At 31.5% G+C, this 25,440-nt stretch overlaps 1 protein-coding gene across 1 annotated transcript; it reads right to left on the bottom strand.

Moving 5' to 3' along the window:
- Window positions 1-1,851: 1,851 nt before the first annotated feature.
- Window positions 1,852-19,836, bottom strand: LOC129909485 (serine/threonine-protein kinase NIM1). The gene is made up of 7 exons (XM_055986562.1): window positions 19,671-19,836; window positions 11,007-11,106; window positions 6,805-6,916; window positions 6,551-6,707; window positions 6,360-6,468; window positions 3,135-3,377; window positions 1,852-3,071 (listed from the first exon to the last, which is right to left on the bottom strand). The coding sequence occupies exons 3-7, from the start codon at window positions 6,858-6,860 to the stop codon at window positions 2,284-2,286; spliced, it is 1,353 nt and encodes a 450-aa protein (XP_055842537.1). The 5' UTR covers window positions 6,861-6,916; window positions 11,007-11,106; window positions 19,671-19,836; the 3' UTR covers window positions 1,852-2,283.
- Between the last annotated feature and the right edge of the window lie 5,604 nt (window positions 19,837-25,440).

Genomic DNA, 25,440 nt, shown 5'->3' with positions numbered 1-25,440 from the left:
AATCTTAATTCATTTAATTCTACATTAATATTTATTTAATATTTGGTTTTTTATTATTACATAAAATAAAGGTATTTACTACATACATACAAACATATGTACAACATACCAATTTTTGAGGGGAAAATAATCGTTAAGATGCATGCATTCTTTTTTTCGAGTTGTTATAAAAGTGTAAGACTCTTAAAGGCTGAAATTTCTTTTTGTAATAAAGAGTTACATAAATTTATTTACAAAAAATTAACTATTTTATTTGTTTGTCTATACTTACATATTTTAATATAGGCCATTCAATGAACCCATCTACATTTTTGCTTTGGGAACAGCTATTTATAATATAATAATTGAAAATACTATATTTTACTAATTAATTTTATATGATTTTAAACATTTATACTATTTATGATTTAATATTTTATTTGAAATTCTAATTGGCATCTTTGTTTTCTATCAGATATTACCTTATATAAAGTTAAAAAAAAAATAGATAAAATTAGGTCAATTAACAACAATGAATTAAAAAATATTTAAAATACGTTCTTAGGAACGTCATATTAAAAATATGAACTTCCTAAGACCTCTAACACCAAACTGTTATACACTTTCTACATTGATGCAAAATTTTAAAAATTGAAACGAGGTCTGTGGAGTGTTTCAAATAGTAATACAACGGAACATTTCGTAAAATAAGAAACGCTTTTCTATTGAAATTATCAACTCAATAATGTTTGAAATAATAATCACAATGCAAAAGTTTTAATAATAAATAAATTAATTATAATTCTCACATAAATATAACAGTTAAAAATAGAATTTGAAGCATGTTCCTAATAACAAATATACATAACATTGCGTACTTTTATAAAAATACAAAATTTTCTAAATCTAATTATTTAATTTTACACTGTTTACTTTTTTTTTTTTTAATTAAAACATGTCTCCATAGGAGACATAAAATATAAGCTTCAATGTATCATTCTTTTATACAACTTGAAATAAAATTTAATTCTGGAGTTTCAGTGTGATTTTTGACCATTTTCTTTATAAGTTAATAATATTACATATTCCTTAGTGCACATTGGAATACATGAGTTTGCTTTTACATTAATACTTTTGAAGCAAGACGTTTTTCGAACTTTAATTTGAGCTCTTATGTTTACAAATTTTCTGTTTAACTAGTGCATGTGCATTCGGAAAGAGCCTTGTTGAAAATCTTTACTTAAAAGCGGACAAAGTTGGCTATTATACGATGACTGAAGAAAATTATTGAATTTCGAAAATAGTCATGGTTCTTGAGTCATTCGAACTCAAGAGTTAAACCTATCTTCAAAGTCAATCAGCCAGCAGAAGAAAAATCATCAAGTGTTCGTTGAATTTCAAAAAAAAACTTACCCCTTTAGTGTAAGTCATCGTTTTGACTAACAACGTAGAACATATTTTTCGAAAAGCCTTATTTTAAGTGCCAGTTAGAAAATCCGAAAAGATGAGAAAGTTAAAAACTTTGAATTGAGTCTAAGGTAAAAACACCGTGACTCACATTTTGGAAAAAAAATTCAGAAAAAGTCTAACGAAGTCTAAATGACTTTTTTTTTAAATCTTCTTGGAAACTGTGAGTAGATATATTTTTTATCTGAGTCTCACAAGACAACTTTTTTTTTCTTTCTCATCTTTTCGATTTTTCTAAATCAATTGCATTAACGTAGTTCGAAAAAATTCTTAAAAAAGCATACGTAAACTGTGCAGTTTCGGAAGTGAAGTCTACATGACTTTTTTCGAAATCTTTTTGGAAACTGTGAGTAGATATATTTTACATCTGAGTCTCAGATGTTTCTGTCTCATCTCTTTGATTTTCCTAAATCACTTGCATTAACGTAGTTCGAAAAAATTCTAAAAAAAAACAAATGTAAACTCTGCTGTTTCGGAAGTGATCTTCGAAAATTTGATAAAATCACTCGACTTGTTTGGGTGGGAACACAATATAGCATGAAATGAGAATAACTCAAGTCAAGTCATCGTGTAATATCATTAACTTATTCAATTATTGATTGTTAATTTTCTAATGATACATTTACATGCATTTTAACTTCAGCAATTTTTTGTGTGACGCAATTCAATTTTATATGTTTTGCTGTCGATCGTTCTTAACTTAAAAACTAAACTTTTCTATGAATGTTTACAGCTTTGGTATTGAATTATTATTAATTTTGACTATAAAAAAAACTGAAACTTCTTCAAGCAGAGATCATAATATTGCTAAATGATTCCAAGCCAAAAAGTCTATACTTAAAGAATAGTACATGTTCGATTTTGTTTTAGAATCTTAGGCTGTTCCTGCAATGCTATTTCTACATGACGTTTAGCCAACCATGATTGCTTTTGAAGGCGATTTATAACAATTCTATAAGCTCCAATTATATCACTTCTCGGACCATTTTCACTGGCATTTCGTAACATCTCTGAAGTCACACCAAGTTCATCTAATATTTTTCTAGCTTCTGATTCTAGAGGACTCAAAGCACTTAAATCATCGATGGCAGTTGGCAACATTATAAAAGCACCTTTCTCTTCGTCGTAATTCTTAAACAATGGTGATTCTGCAGCTGCTTCAGCATTCCAACGACGATGTTCGCAACATTTATTCGACCCATTTCCATTCATTATTGTCTTTTCTCGAGTCGTATCCAAGGGGCTTATTTTTTTCTTCATAATCGTACTGCCAAAAAATGATTTGCGGGGAAGGCTTGTTTGTGAACATTCTGCTAAACTTGCATCGTAATTAACCTCAATGGGATGTAGAAAATTGTCCACAAAAATTCCTTCGGTTTTTTTGGTATTCAAATTTAGTGGAGGCTTATTGGTAATTTCTATATAGCGTTCACGCAACGAATAGCTCTTACGTATTCGTCGAGATTTGGTACGAAACCAAAATCCAGAACGTTTGGTTGGCTTTGTTCGAAGATTGATTTCGTGTTGCATCAATTCTGTGCTAAGTTGGGGACTCATTACCCATTGACTTGAAAGCATATCATCTAAAGTTGGTCTGCCTAATGGAAGGTGGACTAGAATTCGTTCTGAAAGAAACAGTGTAAGTTGATTTATAAAAATTGTAGTAGATTTTTTTTTAGAAAACATACGAATAAGTCTAATGCATGGTAGACTGATATGTCCAAGAAGAACATAGTCTCCTTTTAGTACAGCAGTTCGCAAAGCTGGAACTGTTGGGGCTCGGAATGGCATATTTCCAACGACCATAAAATATAAAAGCACACCAAGTGCCCAGACATCTACTGGTGCTCCAATATAATGATCATCGGAGAATAGCTCTGGAGCTGCATAAGGAGGGGATCCACAAAATGTATCGAGTTTTTGGTTGGCACCTGAAATTAAAAGAATGATAAAAAGTTAGTCATTTTGTTCAAATTCATAGCTCTAATAAAATGGCGCCCAATGTGGGACACTTCCGTTCTAATCTTCTTAGAGTACTGTAAGCTTAAAGAATCAATTGCCAAGGACCAGTGGGCGTGCATTTCATTTGCACTGACCTCTATGATACCTACTTAAATAAACCACACAAATGGCGCCCAACGTGAGGCTTTGTTTACTGCAGAGCTAAATAACTGTTTAAAACCACTTGTATTGACTTCGCAATGAAACCGGAAGCTAAACTAAGAGTCAAATAAATCTAAAATCTGCTGCAAATTTAAAACACAAGATGGTGGTCAATAACTTTGCGAAAGAAAATAAATTAACTTTTTGAATCTAAATGGAAACAAAAGATAGTAAAGATTGTATGCACATAAACAATGTCAAATACATCCTCTCTGTTAAGCCAGTTGTAACATTCAACTGTCTTTTTTTGTTTCTCTATTCCTGGATATTAGGACTCCTGACTGTGCATTGTTTTGTGTGTGATTTGTTTTACCCCCAAAATGGCAATTAAGTGAAAACGCCCCAACTCCATCCCAAAAGAAATCAAGAGCAAACATTGAAAAGGATATAGACACCATGCAACAAAACAAAAAAAGAAAACGGACTTTTTGGCTTCGTTAACACAGACAGACAGAAAGTATTATTTACGATCGAATGGAGAATGCTTTTACTTTGTTTCTATAGATGGCCAAATGCTCTGTGTGTCCAAATCTAAACGGAAGAATCAATAAGGGGATTGTTTGGAATTCTGTTTTGGTGGAATGAATAAAGAAAAAAAAAAAAAAATAGTAGATAAAGAAAAATATAGCGTGAACGACATGATTACAATTTACTGATAGGGGGAAACATGACCTCCAGTCGATTGGCTTTGAACTTCGTAGGCGTGAAACAAAAATTATAGGCTAACTGGCTATATAGCGATAAAAATAAAAATCATGAATTGACGTCCTTAATGGATATAAAAGGGAATTCATCAAAGTTTTTCCAATGGAATTATTAAATTTGGTAAATTTATGTTCCAACAATTTATAAATATCTTTTCTATATTTGTCATGTTTTCTTTTTTAAGAGTTCTTAACAAAGCGAAATGCGATAAAGCAATATGGCGGCAAAGTGACATGGCGACACATAGCGACATGGTAAGATGGTGACATTGCGGCAAAGCGGCAAAGCGATATGGTGACATAACGACATGGCGGCAAAGTGACATAGTGACATAGCCACATGGCGACAAAAAGACATGGCGATAAAAAGACATGGAGACAAAAAGACATGGCGACAAAGTGACATGGCGACATAGCGACATGGCGACAAAAGCGATATGGCGACATAGCGACATGGCGACACATAGCGACATGGTGACATGGTAAGATGGCGACATGGTGGCAAAGCGATATGGTGACATAGCGAATAGCGACATGGCGAAAAAGCGATATGGTGGCAAAGTGACATTGTGACATAGTGACATGGCAACAAAGCGATGTGGCGACATAGCGACATAGTGACGTGGCTACAAAGCGATATGGCGTCAAAGTGACATGGTGAAAAAGCGACATGAAGACAAAGCGACATGGCGACATGGCGACATAGCGACATGGCGAGATAGTGACATGGCGACATAGTGATATGGCGACAAAGCGACATGGCGAAGAAGCGATATGGTGGCAAAGTGACATGGTTAGATGGCGACATGGCTGCAAAATGACATGGCGACATAGCAACATGGTGACATGGCGACATAACGACATAGTTACACAGCGACATGACGACATTTGACATAAGTTGACAAACTTTTCTTAGAATTCACTAGTGTTTTGGTTTTTTTTTATTGGTATATGTGAGGAAATAATATTAAAATCATTTTCTGAAATACAAATTTGACAGTAGGAAATTTTTCTGCATCAAAATAATGCTTATGTTTCCCTTGTCAATCTTATTTGCTGCACAAAAAAGTTTTTTGAGACAACAATTTTTCTGTGTATATATTGCAATTTTTTTTTTTTATATTGACCTACCCCAATTTATAGCAATTAGAGAAAATTTAGCACACCATCAGTCATCCACACAACCGAATCCACATGAGCAAAGAAAGTCAGACGAAACCGCTTAAATCTGGCTTAATTGAGATGAAGATTTACTGCCTTTAAATTGTTTCCATCTCGACTGCGTATTGAAGAAGGAGAAGAAGAAGAAGAGACACATTTTTATAAGACAATGCAGTCACATGCGTCATTCTTATGGCGGTCATTTCTCTTGAATTGATTTAAACAGACAACAGAGGGCGTTTTAAGTGTTAAAGGTTATTTTTCTCATTGCTAAAGTGATGGTGGTAAAAAAAAAAATAGTAAGTAAATAATGACACATCATTGCTTTTTCCATTGTATGTTAATTTGTAGTTTTCTAGCAAAAAAGTTGTCAAATATATTGGCAGTAATTATTGTCATTACTTTGCCGAAACTGACAGTTGCAGGAATATTAAAAAACAGTTTTATTTTTTGAAGTATAAACAAAAAGTTTGACAGCAAAAAAATGTGAACGTCAAATTTTCTTGCAAATAGATAAATGTCAGTTTCATCATAATGCCGATTTTTAGGCTTTTGCATAAACGTGAACGAGAGAGATAGGAATGCATTGCTATTTCAGTTAACCTATTTAAAATACTATGTTTCCATGGTTTATTTTAAGAAGCGTTAAATTTTAACGCTCTGCATTTGTACCCATGTCAGCTGGTTGTCAGCAAAAAAAAAACAAAAGCTTAACTTGAAATAGAAAATAAAGAAATGGAGTGTAAATTCAAGTGGCATGACATTGATTGATCGATATGTTTCAAAAAATCTTTTTCTGTCATGTCATTTAATTGACAAAGGTTTCTTCCTATGGAAATTATTTTAAATAAATAAGAAAAAAAAAATAATTGTAGATATGCTTACCATTTATCAGTTCTGTGCTGAATCCAAAATCAGCCAATTTGAGACGATTCTCAGAAACAAGCAAAACATTTTCAGCCTTTATATCGCGATGAACAAAACCCAAGCTGTGCTAAAATTATATCAAACAAAACATTCAAGTGTCAATGAGCTGTCAATTAAATAATTTATAGAATAAAAGTTATTCAATTTACCATATGCTTAACAGCTAAGAGCAATTGCTTGTACAATGGCGAAGCATGAGTCTCTCTAAGTGGTCCATTTTGTGTAATGTGATTGTATAATTCACCTCCTCGTACCCATTCGGTGACAAGGTAGACGCGACCAAGAGTTTCCACTACCTCAAAAAGCCTTTATAATGATTGTAATATATATAAACGTTATAAAGCTTGTATAGTACTCTTACAGACTTGAGCAATAAGGAAAGTATTTATGCTTATATACTTACCTCAGTATGTTGGGATGATGAACACATTCGAGGGTGGCAATTTCTCTGGACAGCATACGAAGGGCTCTAGCATCTAGTCCACCTCTGTCAACTACTTTGACAGCAACTTTGTCTGCAGACAAAACGTAAAAGAACAAAAAAAAAAACAAAGCAAAATTAATAAACTCTCAGAAAAAATTAAAAGACGAATAATGGAATGAAAGACTGTAATGCATTAAAGGTAGAAATGACAGGTCTTTGAAGTTCATACGACATGTAATATGACAAAGACAGAACAGTGTGTGGTGATTAACATTGTTTTTTCTACTTCTATACATTGTTTTTTGCTTCTATTGACAACCGAGAGTGCAAGGGGAAGTTTTTTCGAGTAACGTCATAAAATTAATCATGCGGTATAAAGCAATATTGATGTTCATAATTAAGCTTCACTTGAAATACCACCAACGAGAATTTTGTAATGTAATGAAGCTAGTTTTTACAACGAGAGTACCCCATTTTATGTGAAACCATCTTAAAAATTGTTGCATAGGCAAAAGGTGCGTCGGTATGTCAATTAAGTAGAAAAAAGGGATAGGTAAGAAAATGAGAAAGGAAGTGTTTGGAAAATTTGGATACGAAAATTTCCAGGATAACGGTCTGCCTTTAAAACTTGAACTTCCTTAAATTAAAAACCAAGGAGAAGAAAAACAGCAAAACCACACCTTCCGAAAAGCAAGAAAAGTGTAATGGCTTTGATTGATTTTTATCGTGGTGCAAAGTTTTTCAGAGTAAGTCCACTCATGTGAACGTAAGTCGCTGGTGACTTAAGTCGGAATTCTGTATAAGAGTTGGATTAGTTATACAATTAAAAACTCATCGGAATGTAAGAATAAGGTCACTTGTGGTTTTTTTGTTCAGCAGGCACTAATTATGCCCCTGGTTGTCCAACAGATCCGGAACGTCGTTCTTATTTCCTTACAACAAATGGCGCCCAATGTGGAGCTCAAATATATCTATAAAAGATTTACCTAAACTTATGTTTTACTTTTGTACTTGGCTGCACTTCTATTTTTCCTTCTCTGCTTTGCTGTCATATTTTATTATCTTCTACTTGCTTTATTACAAATGGCGCCCAACATGTGACTTGAATCCACACGTCACTGATATTAAGTTATATACTCTGGTGAGGTTAAATTTCAAAGCGAAAATCCTAAGAATATTTTTTGCGAAAATTATTTACTTCCTTCTTTTGCCTTACAACAAATGGCGCCCAATGTGGAAAACTAATTCTGACCGGATCATTAAATACCTCTCATACCTCACATTATCAAATAATACTTCTGCCTCATTATTTTACTCTCCGGAACTAATGAGCAAAATCTGATTTCAGAAATTCTCAATAATTTATTCTATATGGGGCCTTTATACCGTGCATAACTATAAGCGCAAACTTTCAGTCTACCCCAATTAAGCAATTTGAATTACAACACAAGTCTTAGCACCAATGCCATCAGTGTAATAACAATAACACAGAAACCAGAGAATCTATTGTAATATTTGGGTACTCATTACTAAGCGATATCCGTTTTGTGAAACAAAAACTAATAACACCCAACAATTCTGTCTTTCCCCGAGGGATATAATAATTGAATAACCCACGAATGACGGTCCCTATAAAAGTAGTTGTAAGGACTTCACAGCTTTATTCCTCTATTAAATACTTGTTGCGTAGTTCAACAAATAAAATAAGGACGAAGACTTGTAGTAGTCTGTAGAAGGGACTGAGGTCGAGTGTTGTGTATTCAAGTTGAGGTATTCCTATCGCCTCGTTACCAATGATGTATGAAATTGTTTACGTAAACCTAAACGAGTTATCGATTTCGATTAATTAAATTTACATCGTTTGGTAAACACACACAAAGAATAAACTACCACCCATTTGATTGAGGGTTCAATTTATGTGAACTAAAATAATGAATTTCTATATGTAGGTGTGTATAGTAGACTATATAGAGTAAACGATGACGATATGAGTGGAAGGAATAGAAGTCTACAACTTAATAAAGAACATAATATGATTGCGTGTGAAATTGGAGATAGATAAGGATGACATGCTTTTTGTGAATATATCAAAGCGGGCTTTAAGTTTAACTTTTATTTTGTTGTGTTAGGTGAATCAACAGGAATTTGAATACGATTTGAATAATTTATTTTAATTAATTAAGTTTTGTTTAAACTATTTGGATATCATTAAATAAATAATGATATTATGAAACAATCTTGATGTACATATTCTTAATTGGAAGTTCAATGAATTCATTTTTATCACGCAAGAAAAGACTGCTGATGTCGTTCTATGAGTAAGAGGTTATATGAAATTTGTCAGAGTTCATAAACATTTGTTTTCCATTACTTCTTCATTATTGACTTTAACTTCCTTAGTTTTGGATTTAAAATGGCGCCCAATGGGAGGTTCGAAAATTCTAATACTAACATAATTGATTTAGCTTATTATGTTTTTTGCCTCAATACTTGACTGCTCTTTTCTTTTTCTTTTCCTGCTTCGCTAAAAAATATATTTATCTTCCAATTGTTTAATAACAAACGGCGCCCAACATGAGACTCTAATCAATACTACTTTCATATTAAGGGATATACTCTTGTGAGGTGAAATTTCAAGTAGAAAATTCCAGAGTTAGTGACAAGTTTGTTATTTTGTGCAGTCTAACAACAAAAATGGTGCCAAACGTGGAGATCAAATCCAAGGCTCTGATGTATGAGACAGATGTATTTACCAATTCTCTACCGTTCCTCTTTTATGCCTTCTTCTGGCTCTACGTTCTAATACCTTGGATTTTGGATTAAAGTTAAAAAAAAAATGGCGCCCTACGTGGAACCTCATTGTTTTACCACTTTTATATTAAAGTTCAAAGAAATGGCCCTAAAATTTTTATATTTTAGAGACTTTCTTCTCTCCTCTTGCCTTTTGTGACAGTTCAATTTCGGTTTTTGCAGTTCGGAACAAAATGGCGCCCAACATGAAACACGAATTATCTTCATCTCCTCTTGTTTTTCAACAATTTCAAATTTCAAAGATTTTCTTCTCTTCTCTTGTCTTTTAACAGTTATATTCATACTTTGAAGTTAAATTAATAAAAGATTTTTTAATTGTAATTTTTTGCTACAAATTGGCCCCCAACGTGGAACCCGATTTCTTTTCATTTCCTTCAGTCTTTGGAGAGTCTTGGTCTATTTAGATCTTGGGGTAATTGGTAACGCAAAGAAACGAAAAGTAAAAAATGACTTTAAACTTACATTTTCTTTTAATAAAATGGCGCCCAACGTCGGACAGATATCTTCCTTATTTCCTATTGTTTTCAAAAATTTGATTTCGATTTTTCCCTCCATTTGCCTAACAGTTTATTTTTATTTTTTTTTTTTTTTGCTTTTGAGGTAAAATAAAGAAAGTGTGTACATTTAAAATACAATTTCGAGGGACAAAATGCCATCCAACGTAAAACCCAAATTTTCTTCAACCCTTGCGAAGACTTTCTTCTCTCTTAATTATAAAGTGCAGATTTAATCAGTAAAATGGCGCCCAACGTGGAACTTGAATTCTCCATATCTCTTCTTGCTTTGCAACAATTATATTTATAATTTAGAGACATTCTTCTCGGGGCTTGCAACAATAAATGGCGCCCAAAGTGTGGCGCAAATCTTCCTTATCTTGGATTAAAATAATTAAATGACATTTAATCTATTGTTTTTAAGCAAATGCTAACCTTCTGAAACCAATGTTTATCTCAGTTGCAGTTTTTTGTTGATGACCGACAACGAACGCATTTATTCCCTCAGCTCAGATTATAAAGCTACTTAATATAAATGTACCTTATGGATCAGTGACTATTGCAGAGAGCATGCAAAATGCATCAAAAACTTCCGGAATAAAAGTTCACAGTCCCGCATGAACTTTTTCTCCAACAGCAATAAAAAACTATTCCCATGCAGATGATACATCAACAAGAATAAAACAAAAATACAATAAACTTTTTTTGTTTTTAAACAAAGTTCTTAATCAAATTAATTAAATTCAACCAAACGTAACGAGTGAAAACTCTGCCAATTTTACAGTCGTTGATGGAATATAAAAACAAACTTAAAACAAAAAAACAAAAAAAAAAAACAAAAAATAACATTAAAATTTAAACTGAAATGAAACTTACCTCGCGTCAACTGGTGCACGGCCAATTTGACTTTTGAAAAGTTTCCACGCCCGATATCGCCGCAAAATCTGTACAAACCCACTCGCCTCCCAAGAGCCACCTATTAAAGAAGCAAAAAACGTAAAGAACAAAGTTAAGACATTTTCAAGTTAGTAAATCAAAGTGAATCAATTAGGTCGGAAAGGGCGTTCTTTTATCTTAATTTTAAAATATCAGTGAATCAAAGCTGTATATTGTGGGGGAACTTGTTGGTGAAGCCCTATAAATCTAACCTAGTTGAAACAATGTACTCTTGAATTGCAAAGGAAGTAAAAAGATAGAGCTACGTAAAATAGACTCCTACACACATCGGATCTGATTACAAAAATGGACTAGACTAGAGGGAGTTTATATGATATTGGGAAAAGATTAACGTTATCTTTTAGCCAAGTATATTGTGTTTAGTGCTTAACAGTTGGCCTGAGTTCTCACATATCCGGTGTATATACTACAGGTAAAAACGGATCCTGGATTGTACAAAAGGTATTATGTTATGTTCAATAAAGTAACCTTATCGATGATGGGTTTTTAGTACAATTTCACACACACAAAACAAGGAAGCCAGTTTTGTTTTTGTTTGCATCCGTTTAGGTCTATAGAATAGGAGAGGGTGTGATAGCTGTTAACTAGGAAGCCTATAACTTTCAAAGCCTTTCGAACATTTACAAAATTGAAAACATTCATACTGTTTACCTATACCTACGACCGAACGGCCACCGTCAAATATAGAGAGGTTATTGGTTTTGAAACCCAGATATTCCGCAAGTGAAGTAAAACAGTAACGCCCCCTGTCGGAAGTATCTGGCTGTGGCCAGGCTTAACGTTTAAATTACGATTACAATGACCAGAGGTGCAGATTTTAAGTGGGAGAGAGGTTATAGCCTTAGGCATTTGAACACTGGAACAGACCTTAATAGTAAAGGGTAATAAATAAACATTGGAGCAAAAGCAATTGGAATGTTTATCTGGTTCCCACATATCCGGTATGTTTTTTTTTTTTTTTTTTTGGAAACAGAAGTGTTGCATCTGGTCAATATAGGAAACGAAGGTTCTGTAAACTCAATATTGTAGGGTTAAAGGGAAAATTGAACCAATGTAGAGAGAGAGAGAGAACAGGCTTTTAGGAATAATTATTATTATTAATTTAAGATATTTGAATTTGTATAAAGGCTTACAGTTAGGTTATGAATAGTTTGAATCTCTATGATGCAATAAGTTTCCGATTAGAGAAGTGACATATTTTAATACGGAATTTGGGTTATTTGCAAAGAATTATGTGGTTTTCCATTAAGAACAGTACTAAAAGTAAATTTTGTGAAACGAAATAACGATAATAACGTCATCAAATACGAAATATTCGATTGGTATTTCGTATTTTGCTTTTATCTTTTGGTCCGTAATACTTCTTAAGCTGGAGTTAGAAAGTCAGAGAAATCGTTTAACGCGTTGACTCTTGGATGTCACCAAAAAACAATCTTTTCTCTGTCAACGTTAAAACTCAAAACTTAGTATCGTACCCATTAACTTTTCTTTTTCTTGCAATAAAATGGCGCCCAACGTGCCGCATGAATTTATTCCATTTTGACTGACTTACTATCTACAATTATATAAAGATTTTATAGACTTTCTATTTTCCTTTTTTTATTTACATTTTGCATTTAGGAGAAAAATGAAAAAAAAAAAAGAATTATTTTGAACTAAATTTTCCTTTAACGAATTGGCGCCCAACGTGGAACCTGAATTTTTCTGATTTCCTTCTGTTTTTGGATATTTTCTTCTCTTCTTTTGTTTTATTTAGATATTCGAGTAAGGTAAAGAATCAACTTTTAAGTTTTAACTTAACCGAAAAATTCAGCAAAAACGATTCTTCAAACAGAAATTACAATAATTCTTAGAATAAAAACATTTCGAAAAAAAGTTTTTTGAATAACAATTCTTGGGATGAACACATTCAGTCGCATTCCCGAAGGCTCTTGCTTTTTGGTATACTTTCTTCCCGAATCACCCCGTATATCGTTCCTCTCAATGGTTGCCAACTCAAAAACCATGTTCATAGCTTTGGTGTTTATAGCTCTGGCTTTTCATAGCTTTAGTTTTTCATAACTTCGTTTTTCATAACTACGGTTTTTTATAACTTCGGTCTTTCAAAATTTCGTTTGTTATAACTTCGGTTGTTCATAACTTTGACGCGCGTAACTCTGTCGCTCATAACTCTTGTATTCATAGCTTCGTCGGTTTCCCGTTTGAAAACTGTCTCTCTATATGCAGTAGATACAATAATTCACAAAGCTACTACATTTATTCGACTTTCTTAGTTCAGACAGAGCGTTTTTTTTTATTGAAAGCATATCTTTTTTCCAAAGAAAGAACAAAAATAGAATTTACCTCAATTTACAAATTTAAATAATTTCAAACTTGTATCTGCCTACCCTATTTACACTTAAACCCTTTTCTTAACTCAAATGACACTTTCCATGTACCTATCAAGGATACTGCCTAAAAAAGTTAAGCCCAAAGGTAAACTGAAACAAGATAAAAGCTGTCATCAACGATTATCGTTTCTTTACGTGGATTACTTGTAGTCAATTTATCGAAACACCTGTGTGTGTCGTCAAAGATTAACATTTCATTCATGGAAACGATGATTAATGGGAAAATTATTTCTTCTCCACATTCATGTGAAAAGACGACAAACTTTATCTGATTTCCATTTCATGTTGCAAAAGCAAAAAAAAAAAAAAAAAGAAAAAAAAAAGAAGCGTGTAAATGAGAAAAGGGTTATACATACAACTGTTATACTTCTGTTGCTTGCGTTCTGTGGCACTGTTTGTGTTAATGTCTGTATTAGCATACATTTCCATAAAATGAAAAAAAAATATCTAACGTCCTTGAGGAAATATTCCAATTTCCAACATGTGGTATCTGTTGATAAAATCAGATTTTTTTTTCTCATTTCTTTTTTTTTTCTTTATTTTGTTCAACAGGACGAAAAAAAAACGTTCAAGAGAGAGTTTTTGATGAATATGGTAGATATTTTATATTGAAAATGTACTTATTGCTAAAGGCTTTCTATTAAAATACAAAAATTTAATTTATTTACTTCAAAAGAAAATTACATTTTCACATGAAAATGACGTTTGTTCTCACACTCAATTTAACATTCCATCACACATTTAATTCGTGACAAAAGAACTTTTTTATGACAAAAAATGTCACACTTTTGTTCAATTTTTTTTAACTGCTTTGTTTTGTTTAATAGCAAAAAAAGAATTAGAATAATTATGACGTGAGAAAGGTTTCCATTTATTCACGTGTAGTGAGTACTTACCATTTAATCGGTGATTTTCTTTTCATATTCAAATAAGCACATTTTTTATCGATTTGGGGATGATGTGCAACATGTTAAAGTGGTTTCGATTTATTTTAAATTATCGATGTTTTTATGAAAGAGTCTATAGTAGGCATATGGAACACTCATCATGACCATGAACAATGTCAATGTTTAAGCTTAAAGAACCAACCGACATACAATTATTATAACAATAATAGGATTAGCAAACATAACCATTAATCAATGATAATGCAATAGCGGCGCTTCGCACGCACGCCCGGCGCACAGTGGGCCCATATGGACTTAGGCGTCTCAAAAATCTGTAACTTTGTTGTCTTTTGTGATAATTGCTTCAAATTTGAAATATAATGCCTTTGATAAATGACGAATCATTCAACTTACTTTTTTTTTGAAATTAAAAAAAATTTAAGCTTTTAAAAATTAGTCAAAGTTCAAAAATTACGATTTTCGCTTGATTTGGGTATTTAAAAATATCTTTAACTTTTTTGTCTCCTGAAATAATTAAACCAAATTTGGAACATATAATCTTTAATGTATCAGAAATCATTGAGCGTAGTTTTTTTTTAATGCAAATTATTTTGAAAAGTTAGGCAAAGTTCAAAAAGTACAATTTTGGCTCGACTATGGCGTTCCAAAAATTTATCATTTCTTCGAGTCTGAAAATAATTAACTCAAATTAGGAATATATTACCTGAAATGTTTAATAAATTATTTGACACACTGTTTTTTTAGCTAATATTTTTATTTAAGTATTAAACGTTTATTCAAAGCTAAAAAAATACGATTTTGACTAGGCTAGAACGTCTCAAAAATCTGTAACTTTTGTATTTAAAAGATTATTTTCTCAAAATTTGCAAAATAAGATAAAACTGTTTTTTTAATTTTATAAAGGAATTCCTTTCGTGTCTTAAAATTACTTAATTATTTTTATGAGTATAAAATAAAGAAAAAATACATTTCAATGTAGTTTGTTTGTGTTAAGTTATTTGAAACTAAGGCTATTTAATTGAAAAATTATAAGAAAAATATTGATTATACTCATTTTAAATAAAGTCGTTTGTAAGGCAAAGTGAAATAGTCGAAAAACTACGCTTTTGAGAAAAGATCAAAAAAAGAAATCACAAAAAAAAAACTGGTTGTCAATTTTCACGAAAATCCTTCTTAATTAAATACTTTAAACGGCTCTTTTGAAAATCTTCGAGTAAAATCAAAATCAGTAAATAAAATCTCTATGTAACTTTTTCCATAGATGAAATTTTTTTCAACAATTACAATATTAAATTCTAACATTTTTCTGCTACCTTAGACTTTTTCTAATAGTACAAATATCTTCAATTTCGGGTGCATATACTAAGTCTAAGAGCCCACAGCAAATTTTGGGAGTGGAGGTATAACCAAAATGTGAGTATGCAGTTTTATAACCTTATGTGTTTTAATAACGAATTCAAAAGTCTGGCAGCTTTAAATCGCGGCTTTATATGATTTCCGAGGGGTTAAATATCGCCAGTTTTCCAATTAATGTGAGTAGGCTAAATTAACACAAAATCACATTTTGAATATAAGGGCTGATGCTCTGTCATTCCCCTAAGGCCTGAAGACATCAATCTTGACAGTGCGATCAATAGAACTCAACATATGTATTGAAACAGGTCAGTATGCACCAAAATATTTTTTTTTGTACTATGTCTTTCGACAGATATATCGTTCTCTATCAAAGAAAAGCAGATAAAAGCAGCCAATTCTTTTTGTATCTTTTAGTACATAAACCAAAGAACATAATTGTAAAAAAAGGTAGACAGCGGAAGACAGCGGAAACATTTAAAACTCAATTCGAAATTAAAAAAACTGCAAATAAAAGCTTATTGTGTGAAAAAAATAATATTAATTAAAAACATATTTTTAAAAATTTTTATTTTCAGAAATATAAATAGCAGTTAAAATAAGCTTTCCAACGACATACAACACTTATATAATTTATTCAAATATAGTTTTGAAAACGTATCGTGAAGATTTGCTTTATTTTGTTACTCAAACAAAGTATTTTCAAGTGGAGACTTCAGATACAATTTTGTAATAGAGAAACTCATTTTCAAAATCAAATTTCAATGAAAACATATAGATTGACTTTCCCTTGATTCATTTAAAGAAGAAATTACCAAAAATTAAAATTTCATAAAAACCATTTTTTAAAACGCAAATGGTCCTTTGGGCCCATTGTGCGGCGGCGCGGCGGCGGTAATGTATAACAACTTAAAGCGGATTCCAAATCAATTTCTTTGGCTTAGAATTTAAGTACGTTGTCTCACTTTGAATAATAAGAATGACTAAGTATTTGATAAATTGTTTGGAGTTTTCCAAATTTTAAATTGATTTTGTAGGGACTGTAATTTTTCTAATCCATGACTTAGTTGATAAAGTCTGAGGGAGAAATTTTCACTGCGCAAAATGTGTGTTTTTACCTTAAATTAGTTTAGGTGAATAACGGAAATAGAAAGTCAAACTAATGACAACCCTGTACCTCACGCAAACATAAAAGTTGTTAAATGATTCCTCTGTAGAAGATTTTGTTAATCAATTACTGACCGTGACCACCAATAAAAATCGTGTTCATGTTAACGGATTAAAATTCAAATTTCGTCAAGAAATCGTTCCCAAACATTGCTAACCTAGAAAACACAATTTTTTGACTAAAAAATAAGGATTTCCAAAAATAACTACATAGGACTTTGAATTTTGTAAAGTGTTTTAAATTTTGTTTTGAAAAAATATTTTTTCTTTTCGAAAACGGGACATGAAATTTTTTTGAACACTTGGTTTGAACTGATTCTATCAAAACTGCATTTTTAGTTTTTCTCAAAAAATTGGATAGCGTAAATATGATATTTCCGTTTCTATGTCGACTTGTCGACTATGTCGTTTCTATTTTTTTTTTATTTAAAGTAAGGTGGTAGCAAAAATGTTCTTAAGCATGTTATTAGGCAGGTATTTAAGTGTAACAACAAAATTTTCAATATCACAAAATGCCGTGTCTAGAGAGGATCTCTGTACGTACCATGTAAAAAACGGCCGCACCAGAACTTAAACAGTTTTAAAAATATTATTCCTCACAGAAACACGAACAGACTTTTTGATAAACCAACAAGATCAAATGTAAAAGCAGTTAAGAGCTGCTATTTGTGAGTAAAAAATCGGCTAGTAACTTCAAATGCGTGCCAAATTTCAATACTACATCGTACGCATCTCTGTGCAGGATAAAATAAAAATGTGTCCCAATTAAAAGTCAAAACTGCTTGTTTTAGCTGTGTATCGTTGACCTACTTTTCTAAGGAGGCACGCACATTATTTAAAAGTTTTTTTCTACCACCTTTCTATCAACTTAAAAAAATCCTAAAAAACAAACTTTTTTTCTAGCAACTATAGAGTGGCTTGAATCCCTTAATAATTGGAATGGTTAACTAATATAGTATAATGTACTTTGAACTACAAGAGCAAGTACGTGTGACCCAGTCTAGCATTTTATTTTTCAAAGTCTAATGGAATATGGAGGAGTCTGTCCATTTGAGTGTAAAACAGCTGAGAGTTGTATTGGATCTTCTTGAGAGTTGATTTTTAAAGTTATACTTCTTTTCTCACAGAGTGAAAATTCAATTTTTGACATGAATGGCAAAGGGATTAACTAGTGAGCTAAGCATCATGTAGTTCTCTTAATAATTGTAAAACTGTTTTGTTTACTATGGTGTGTTGTGAACCTACTGACTTAATTTCTGTGAGTGACAATTCGGCAGTATGACAATTCGGAGCAATTTTACTATCAAATGGACTAGCATGATAGCCAATCTCGAGTCGCGAGTGACGCACATTGTTAACAAATTAGTTCATGTGTAAGATATCAAAAACTTTAAAATTTCCTTATTTAAAAATAATAATTTTAATGACTTAACAATTAAAATCAGTCAATTTTGAGTTGAATTGGGTAAAAAAAAATTGACATCAATTAGTCGGTAGCAACTTTTCAACTAAATGGTTTAAGATGGTTAAGATTTTTTATTTCAAAAAAAAAATTTGTAAACCAACAAAATATTTTGTAAAATAAATATTACGCATACACCACAGTGACCGTTTAGTTTAAAACATTAAAAATTGGTATAAAATATTTTACCACTGGAAAAAAAATAATCGTTGCAGGCTTATTTATATCCACTTTAGCTTTGCTTCGAGCTTTTGAGGACAGTTCCGGGCGTACTGCTAAATGCAGAGATTTTTTCCTTAACTGAACTACATGAATGTAAAATGCTTTATTAATCTTTTACTTTTACTAGCATGTTTCCAGGACAAACAATCGTAAAATTTGGAAATATTACAACGTTGACATTAAATCAAGAAAACAATTAATATTTCTATTGATTGATTTTTAATAAGCTGAAGCACATTTTATAAAAATTTAACTGGTGACTTGGTATTCTTTAAATACTTCATCTTAAACTACAAGAAAATATTTGTCACTTCAAATAATATTGAAGTTCTCTAAACCCGAAGGCTTATTATTTGATGAGAATTCTAACTGGTTAGGGTAATAATTATGAAAAGAAAATAAAGTTTTATTTTCATTTGCAATGCAGCAGTAGCAGCAACGTCAGCACAATCCTTGAAAAAAACTGCTTCAGATTCATATCCTCTCAAAAGATCCAACTTAAATAAATTAAAAGAAAATACTTTTGTGCCTTTCAAGAATTCAAAAGATCTATTCATACTCTTGTACTAAAAAAAAAATAAAACCTAAAAAAAAACTATACGCCATCATAATTCTAATGAAATTGATTATTCAATTTAATAAAAAAAAAACCTCCACCGCGCACCGAACAAAACCAACTAGAATATCGCTCACAAGAGTAGAATAAAAGTTTTAATTAAAATTTTTCAAAAGTAAATTCAAATAAAGTATAAAAACACATGATGCTTTCTAAATTGATTGTTCGCTATGACTGAATATGAGAGAGAGTTGTTAGTTGCCTTCTGTTTTAAATGAAGTGGAAACCCCAGGAATACACCCATTTTACCGCCCACTCTTCTCTAAAACATACATACTTTACCCACGTACATCACTCGTATATCTATATTTTTATCGGATTAAGGAAAATAGCACACTTTATGAGAGTGTCCTTCTCCCTATTCGATAATAATCCTCTTCAATGTTGGAGGAGGAAAAAAAACAGGGAAACAAAAATAAAAAGGAAGAGGAAAAATCCAACAATTGATGTCCTTGCCATGCTTACCTCGTGTCCACATCTTGGATCAGACTGCAAAGCTTTTGTTAGCCGGTGATATGGTGGAGTTGCAGGAGGCGATGGTCGTACAGGTGACTCCTGGAATTCACTGACGGTATCCACGACTGCAAATTTTATGCAAAACTTTTTTATATTTATAGATTCCTTGTTTTTCTTTTCTTCTTTTTATTTCTGGGATACGAGTATAATGTATATTTTTATCTCTCGGATTGGCTCCGATTTTTTTTCGTTGATTTTGTTTTTTCACAAATTTTGCTCCCAGGTCTGTCGATTTTATTCAGAGATATTATTCTTCGTGATCTATACTCTACCAGCCTTTAGTTTTTTGGTTTGATTTGTTGGCTGTTTTCACAAGAAATTAAATTGAAAATTTATGGCGATTGTTGCAACTTTCACCTGAATCATATCTCTTCAATTATTTATGAGCGATATCCTGTCGAAGGTGTGTGTTTGTGTGTGAGCCTTGCGGGAGAGGAAGCGAAGAAAAGTCGTTAAGTTTATAACGACATCATTTTTAATGCCATCACTTCGGGGGACAATTCACATGGAGTGTGTTTTATTTTTTTTTTACGCAGAGAATATCTGAAATTCGAAGAAGAAAAAAAAAAAGAGAAGAGAATATTGGTGTTATTATTTTTAATAGGGCTATAAAATTACAAAAAGTTAGAATTTATTTTTTGACATTATGCAAAAAAGGACGAATATATGTATAAAATAAAAGAACAAGCTGGGAGGATTATGTTACACGCATTTTGCTAAATTTATCGATAAGTATGTGTAGAGGTATCCCTAAAGCTGTGTGTTGCTTGGGTAAATGTATTTTGTTTCGAAGGATATAAGAGAATACATTTTTAGAAATGGAGGTATTTTTAATAATTTGTTAAAGATTTAATATTTCATTTTTTTTTGGGATAAGAATTCTGATAAATTTTTAATGTTATGTGATTATGTTGGCAGTCGGTTTCTAGAAATGACGTCAAAGATACTCAATAGTCAATAGGATTGATATAACGATGATGTGGAAGAAAAATTACGATACAGTACAAAATTTGTTGCGTATTTTGATTTTGAGGGTTCTTTATGGGTAACCATTTCTTTTTATAGATAAGAAGCTTAACTATTTTGGTGATTGATTGAAGATTTTATATTCTAAGTTATACCCAAGAGATATTCTTGCAAACTGTTTGGCATGATTAAATCATAACTCAAATTCTTCGGACTTGAGATTTATTTATTCCAATAGTCAAAACCACAAAAGATTACTGATTTTTGTAATATTATAAAATTTGAGATTAATGAAATATACACGATTTAAAAATCCTTAAACGTTTTAGTATCACAAAGATATATTTTTCTTTTTAATATTATATAGAAACACATTGAGTGAACACAAACCCCAACCAAAGGTATCACTATGTATAATGAAAAGTAGACACGTGGGAGCGTTATTTTTCTCCCGAGATCCACATTATGAAGAATGAGAAAACATAAGCTGAATGAAAATTCTCTATTTAAAGCCTTATAAAAGTATGGCGTATCTTTACAATCCTAGTTTAACCATACCAATCAAGAGTACATTGATGTGATATAAACAAGCACTTATTGGATAAGTATCGAAAAAAGTGGTTTTCTAAGTGTAGGTAGCTCTAAAGCAAAAATGTTTCTAGCCAAACTGCTGTGCTAACATCAATTTTTTAAAATATGTTACTTGATGTTTTAGTGATGGTTTTTAACATAAACTTAAATTTTACAACCCAATTTTTAAAATTGAAGTAAAGAAATAAATTTTACTTGTCTTTCGAATCTGGGTCACTGTGGCGTATGAGTACTTTTTTTTAAACGAATTCAAGCACGCTAAATAAATAAGTAAGCTTTCTAAGATTAGTTTTTTTTTTTTTAAAGATAAGTTAACATTTCAAAGCTGAAACTATCTATATCTATATCTAGGAGTCTATGCTGAGCAATAAGCTAGGCTTCATACATATAACACTTTTTATTTTGGGTTTTATTAATGTTTAATATGAATATTACACATTGTCTTATTTTAACTATATTTATTGCAAAAAATGTTTTGTATACCGACAATCTTAAAATAAAATTATTAGAAATAATATTTTTAAACAAAATGATCTTGCAAATATAATAAATGTATAGTTTTGATATTCAATTCAAATACAGACGCAGAAATCATGCACTGGACTCTTGTCTTGTCATTTAATTTTCATATTGGAACGGGCAATATATACATTTATAACATTTAGGGAAAAAGCAACATACAATAAAAAATTAAAAAAGTGTACATATAAAATTGGAACAGTAGGGCTCCAACACGAACATTTTTTAAATTAGAGCTGCACAACGTTAATTTGAAGTGGTTTACTTAAAAAAACATACTAAAATAAAAGATTTAAAAAAATATATAAAAATACAGACAGGAATTTGTAACATTTAAAACTTATTTTTATTAGTAATAATCAGTTCTTCAAGGAAAAAATGTAAAAAAATGAAAAAGGTTTTTTTTTTTTTTTAGTTTTTTAGGGAAAACTAAAGTTAAAATATGTTTTGTTTCATTGAATTTAAATAATTTGGAGTGTAATTTACATATATTTTTATGTTAAAAGAACTTCCGAAAAATCTATTAAAGTCACCTACACTGCAATTTAAACCTGACCAGGGAAGACGATTTTTGATTTTATTCACTTTGATGAGGAAATTGATTTTATATTATCTACCACTGACTAATATAGTTTCCCGAAGGAAATTTGCACTAATTTTCATCAGTGAGATAGCCTGATGGTAAAGCACTCATCTAGTGACCCAAATTTGTAGGATGGATTCCCAGTGGCTGAACATTTTTTATTTTTTTTATTAAATTTATGATTAAAAACCACATTAAACTAACATCAATCGACTATGAGTTTAAAATTATCGTTTTCAACACAAAATCATTCCGAAAAATAGTTTGAAGCCTTGTTTGAAGTTGTTTTTTTTTCTCTTAGTGTAGCAGAAAATCTATAAGCTAATCGTGACTACTTCATTAGTTTGCAAGGTCAAATATCAAAAATGCGACTTTTTTGCATATAAATTTAAATTGAAAAAAAAAAAAATTAAGGAGTAAGACCTAGTGCCTAAAAATTCTTTACCATTATTGTTAACCTACAATTGGACCTACAATTTATTCGATTCTACGTTGTGCGTACTACTATGGATTAAATCGACTGAACACGCACAGTAATATAATTCTAAAATGGTTTCCATCCAGGGGCGTACACACCATTGGGGCAAGCGGGGCCGTGCCCCGGGGCCCCCAACACGCCAGGGCCCCGACAGAGGACAATTCAAAACAAAAGATATGATATTTATCATGAATCACTTCGTACACAAGAGAGACATATTATATATATATTCTTCAGTGTAATGCATAATAAATTGCTTTTTTTTAAAGAAAAAAATGTATATTATCTGAGGGCCCCGAAAAATATTCCTTGAATAATCTAAGTCACTAACAAATGAAAGGTACATCAGGGCCCCAAAAAAAAGTAGGGCGTATAATTTATTGTTCTTATTTTCTATATTAAAGGGGCCCCAAATGTCAAAGGGGCCCCAAAATTTAGTCTTGCCCCGGAGCCTCGACAATTCAACGTATGCCCCATCTTAAAAATTAGAAACAACAAATTAGAGAATGATAAAAGATGGTTTGATTAAGGTTAACCTCTTGTGAGAGTCACTACTTGGTAACGAATACTGTCAAGTATTTTTTTAAGATTTAAAACACAAGTTATATATTAGTTTATGGCCCAACCATCAAAAACTGACTTTACTTATACATACCTAAAAACTTTTCTTCTCTTCATAAACCTTGTCCATATCTTTCAACATTTACCCCAAACACAAGGGTTTCATACTTTTTATTTAATATTAAGAGACAAACTGAATTGGCATAAATTTGTCCTTTTACAATTTCGGCAACCATCATAAAAAAAAAATAATATATACCCACACAACTATACCACCGCATCCAATTTCAAAACCACAAAACGGATTTCAAACTTTTTTGCAAAAACCTTATACACTGCGCGTCACTTGAATAGAAACAACATTTTTTCTTAAGAAAATTGCGATTGGCGCTTTGGTGAAGTAACTTAGTAGATTTTTGGTTTTGCATTTTCAAAGAGGAACTTTTAACAAACAATGTTGTAAAAACAAAAAACCGAAAACAGAAACCGTGTGGCTACTAGTTGCGTTTTTTCGCATTACTTCACAAAAAACAGTGTTTTTTTTGCGTCACTTGAATAGAAACAAGCTCTTAAATTAGATAAAAATGATGAAAAATCATGGACAACACTAATTTTAGTAAAGCAGTATTAAACTTAGACATTATTTGCACATTATAACCAATTATGGGCTACGAGCTACCAACAGGCACCACAGAAAATGCATAAATAGCAGCTAACATTGGAAATGCACTTGCACTATGCAAAATTACGAAAGATATTCAAAAATTTGCCAAATTTGGATGAGAATATTTTTAAAATATCGTAAACTAGTGATTGAATAAAAAAGTAAGACATGTGAGTCCCAAATCAAGAGCAGAGAAAAAAAAAAACTTAAAAACTAGCTGCAATTTCCTTCACTTTGCCGCTAAAATCGGTCAAAAACGTGGTGTTAGTGCAATGGTAATGTGTTGGTTTGTTCCATCATGGAAGTTTTAAAAGGTGCACAACATTAAAAAAGCCTCAAAATGCAAAATAACAACATTTTAAGTACTACTAAGATTACAAAAAAGTTAACTATTTTAAAGTTGCATTCGAACTGAAAAGAGTGGTTTTTTAAAGGAAAACATACTAACTCAGATGGACCACGTTAATATTAGTCCTATTTCATTGGTTAACTTTTATCGCATCGCCACCAAAGGGCACTAAAATGTGTTCTAGTAATACGTTTTTTTTTATGATGTGCAATAGCAAAATTGAAGCTTCACGCTTCGAAAAAAGATGAAAACTTTTACAAAGAAATAATGGTGGAAGCTCATGGGAAGTTTGGGAACGTGGAAAAACAACCGTTTTAGAGATTGGGCAAGGATAGTTCCAGAAAAAACAACGCAATAGAAACAAAACAGATGCATTCCGGATGAAAACGAAAGTTTATTTCTCTTATTCAATCTTTAAATTGTAGAAAATGTCATTTTATTAATTTGTAAGAAGTTACCAAACTCTTTTATCAATTTCTCCAATTAGGTCCACGATTTTGTGCATTTTTAATGTTAAATTCTATTTATGCATTTTCTGTGGTGCCTGTTGGTAGCTCGTAGCCCATAATTGGTTATAATGTGCAAATACTGCCTAAGTTTAATACTGCTTTACTAAAATTAGTGTTGTCCATGATTTTTCATCATTTTTATCTAATTTAATTCAAGTGACGCGCAGTGTAGATACCAAGACCATTCATACTTGCAAAACTATTCTATTCCAGCAGTTCTGTTTGCTTATACAGCACCCCAATGGTGAAGTGAGTGAACCATATCTTATATATTTTACACCAGAGACACTCTCCTGCTGATATACCCTTTTTTGAGTATTATTTTTTCCTTTTTTTTTATTATTTTTTGATTCCAAAAGGCTTTTGGCCAAGAAGCACAAAGTTAATAACATTTATTTGAGTTTCATTCCAAAGTTCAGAGAAAGATAGAAGACTTTTTTTGTTGTTGTTGATGAAATTTAAAGAAAAATGAAAAAATATGAATTCACTCTGTGTATTT

Source organism: Episyrphus balteatus, chromosome 1 (assembly GCF_945859705.1).
Source record: "Episyrphus balteatus chromosome 1, idEpiBalt1.1, whole genome shotgun sequence".
NCBI lineage: Eukaryota > Metazoa > Arthropoda > Insecta > Diptera > Syrphidae > Episyrphus > Episyrphus balteatus.
The sequence above is the reverse complement of the archived record's forward strand: the minus strand, read 5'-3'. Positions and strand labels throughout refer to the sequence as shown.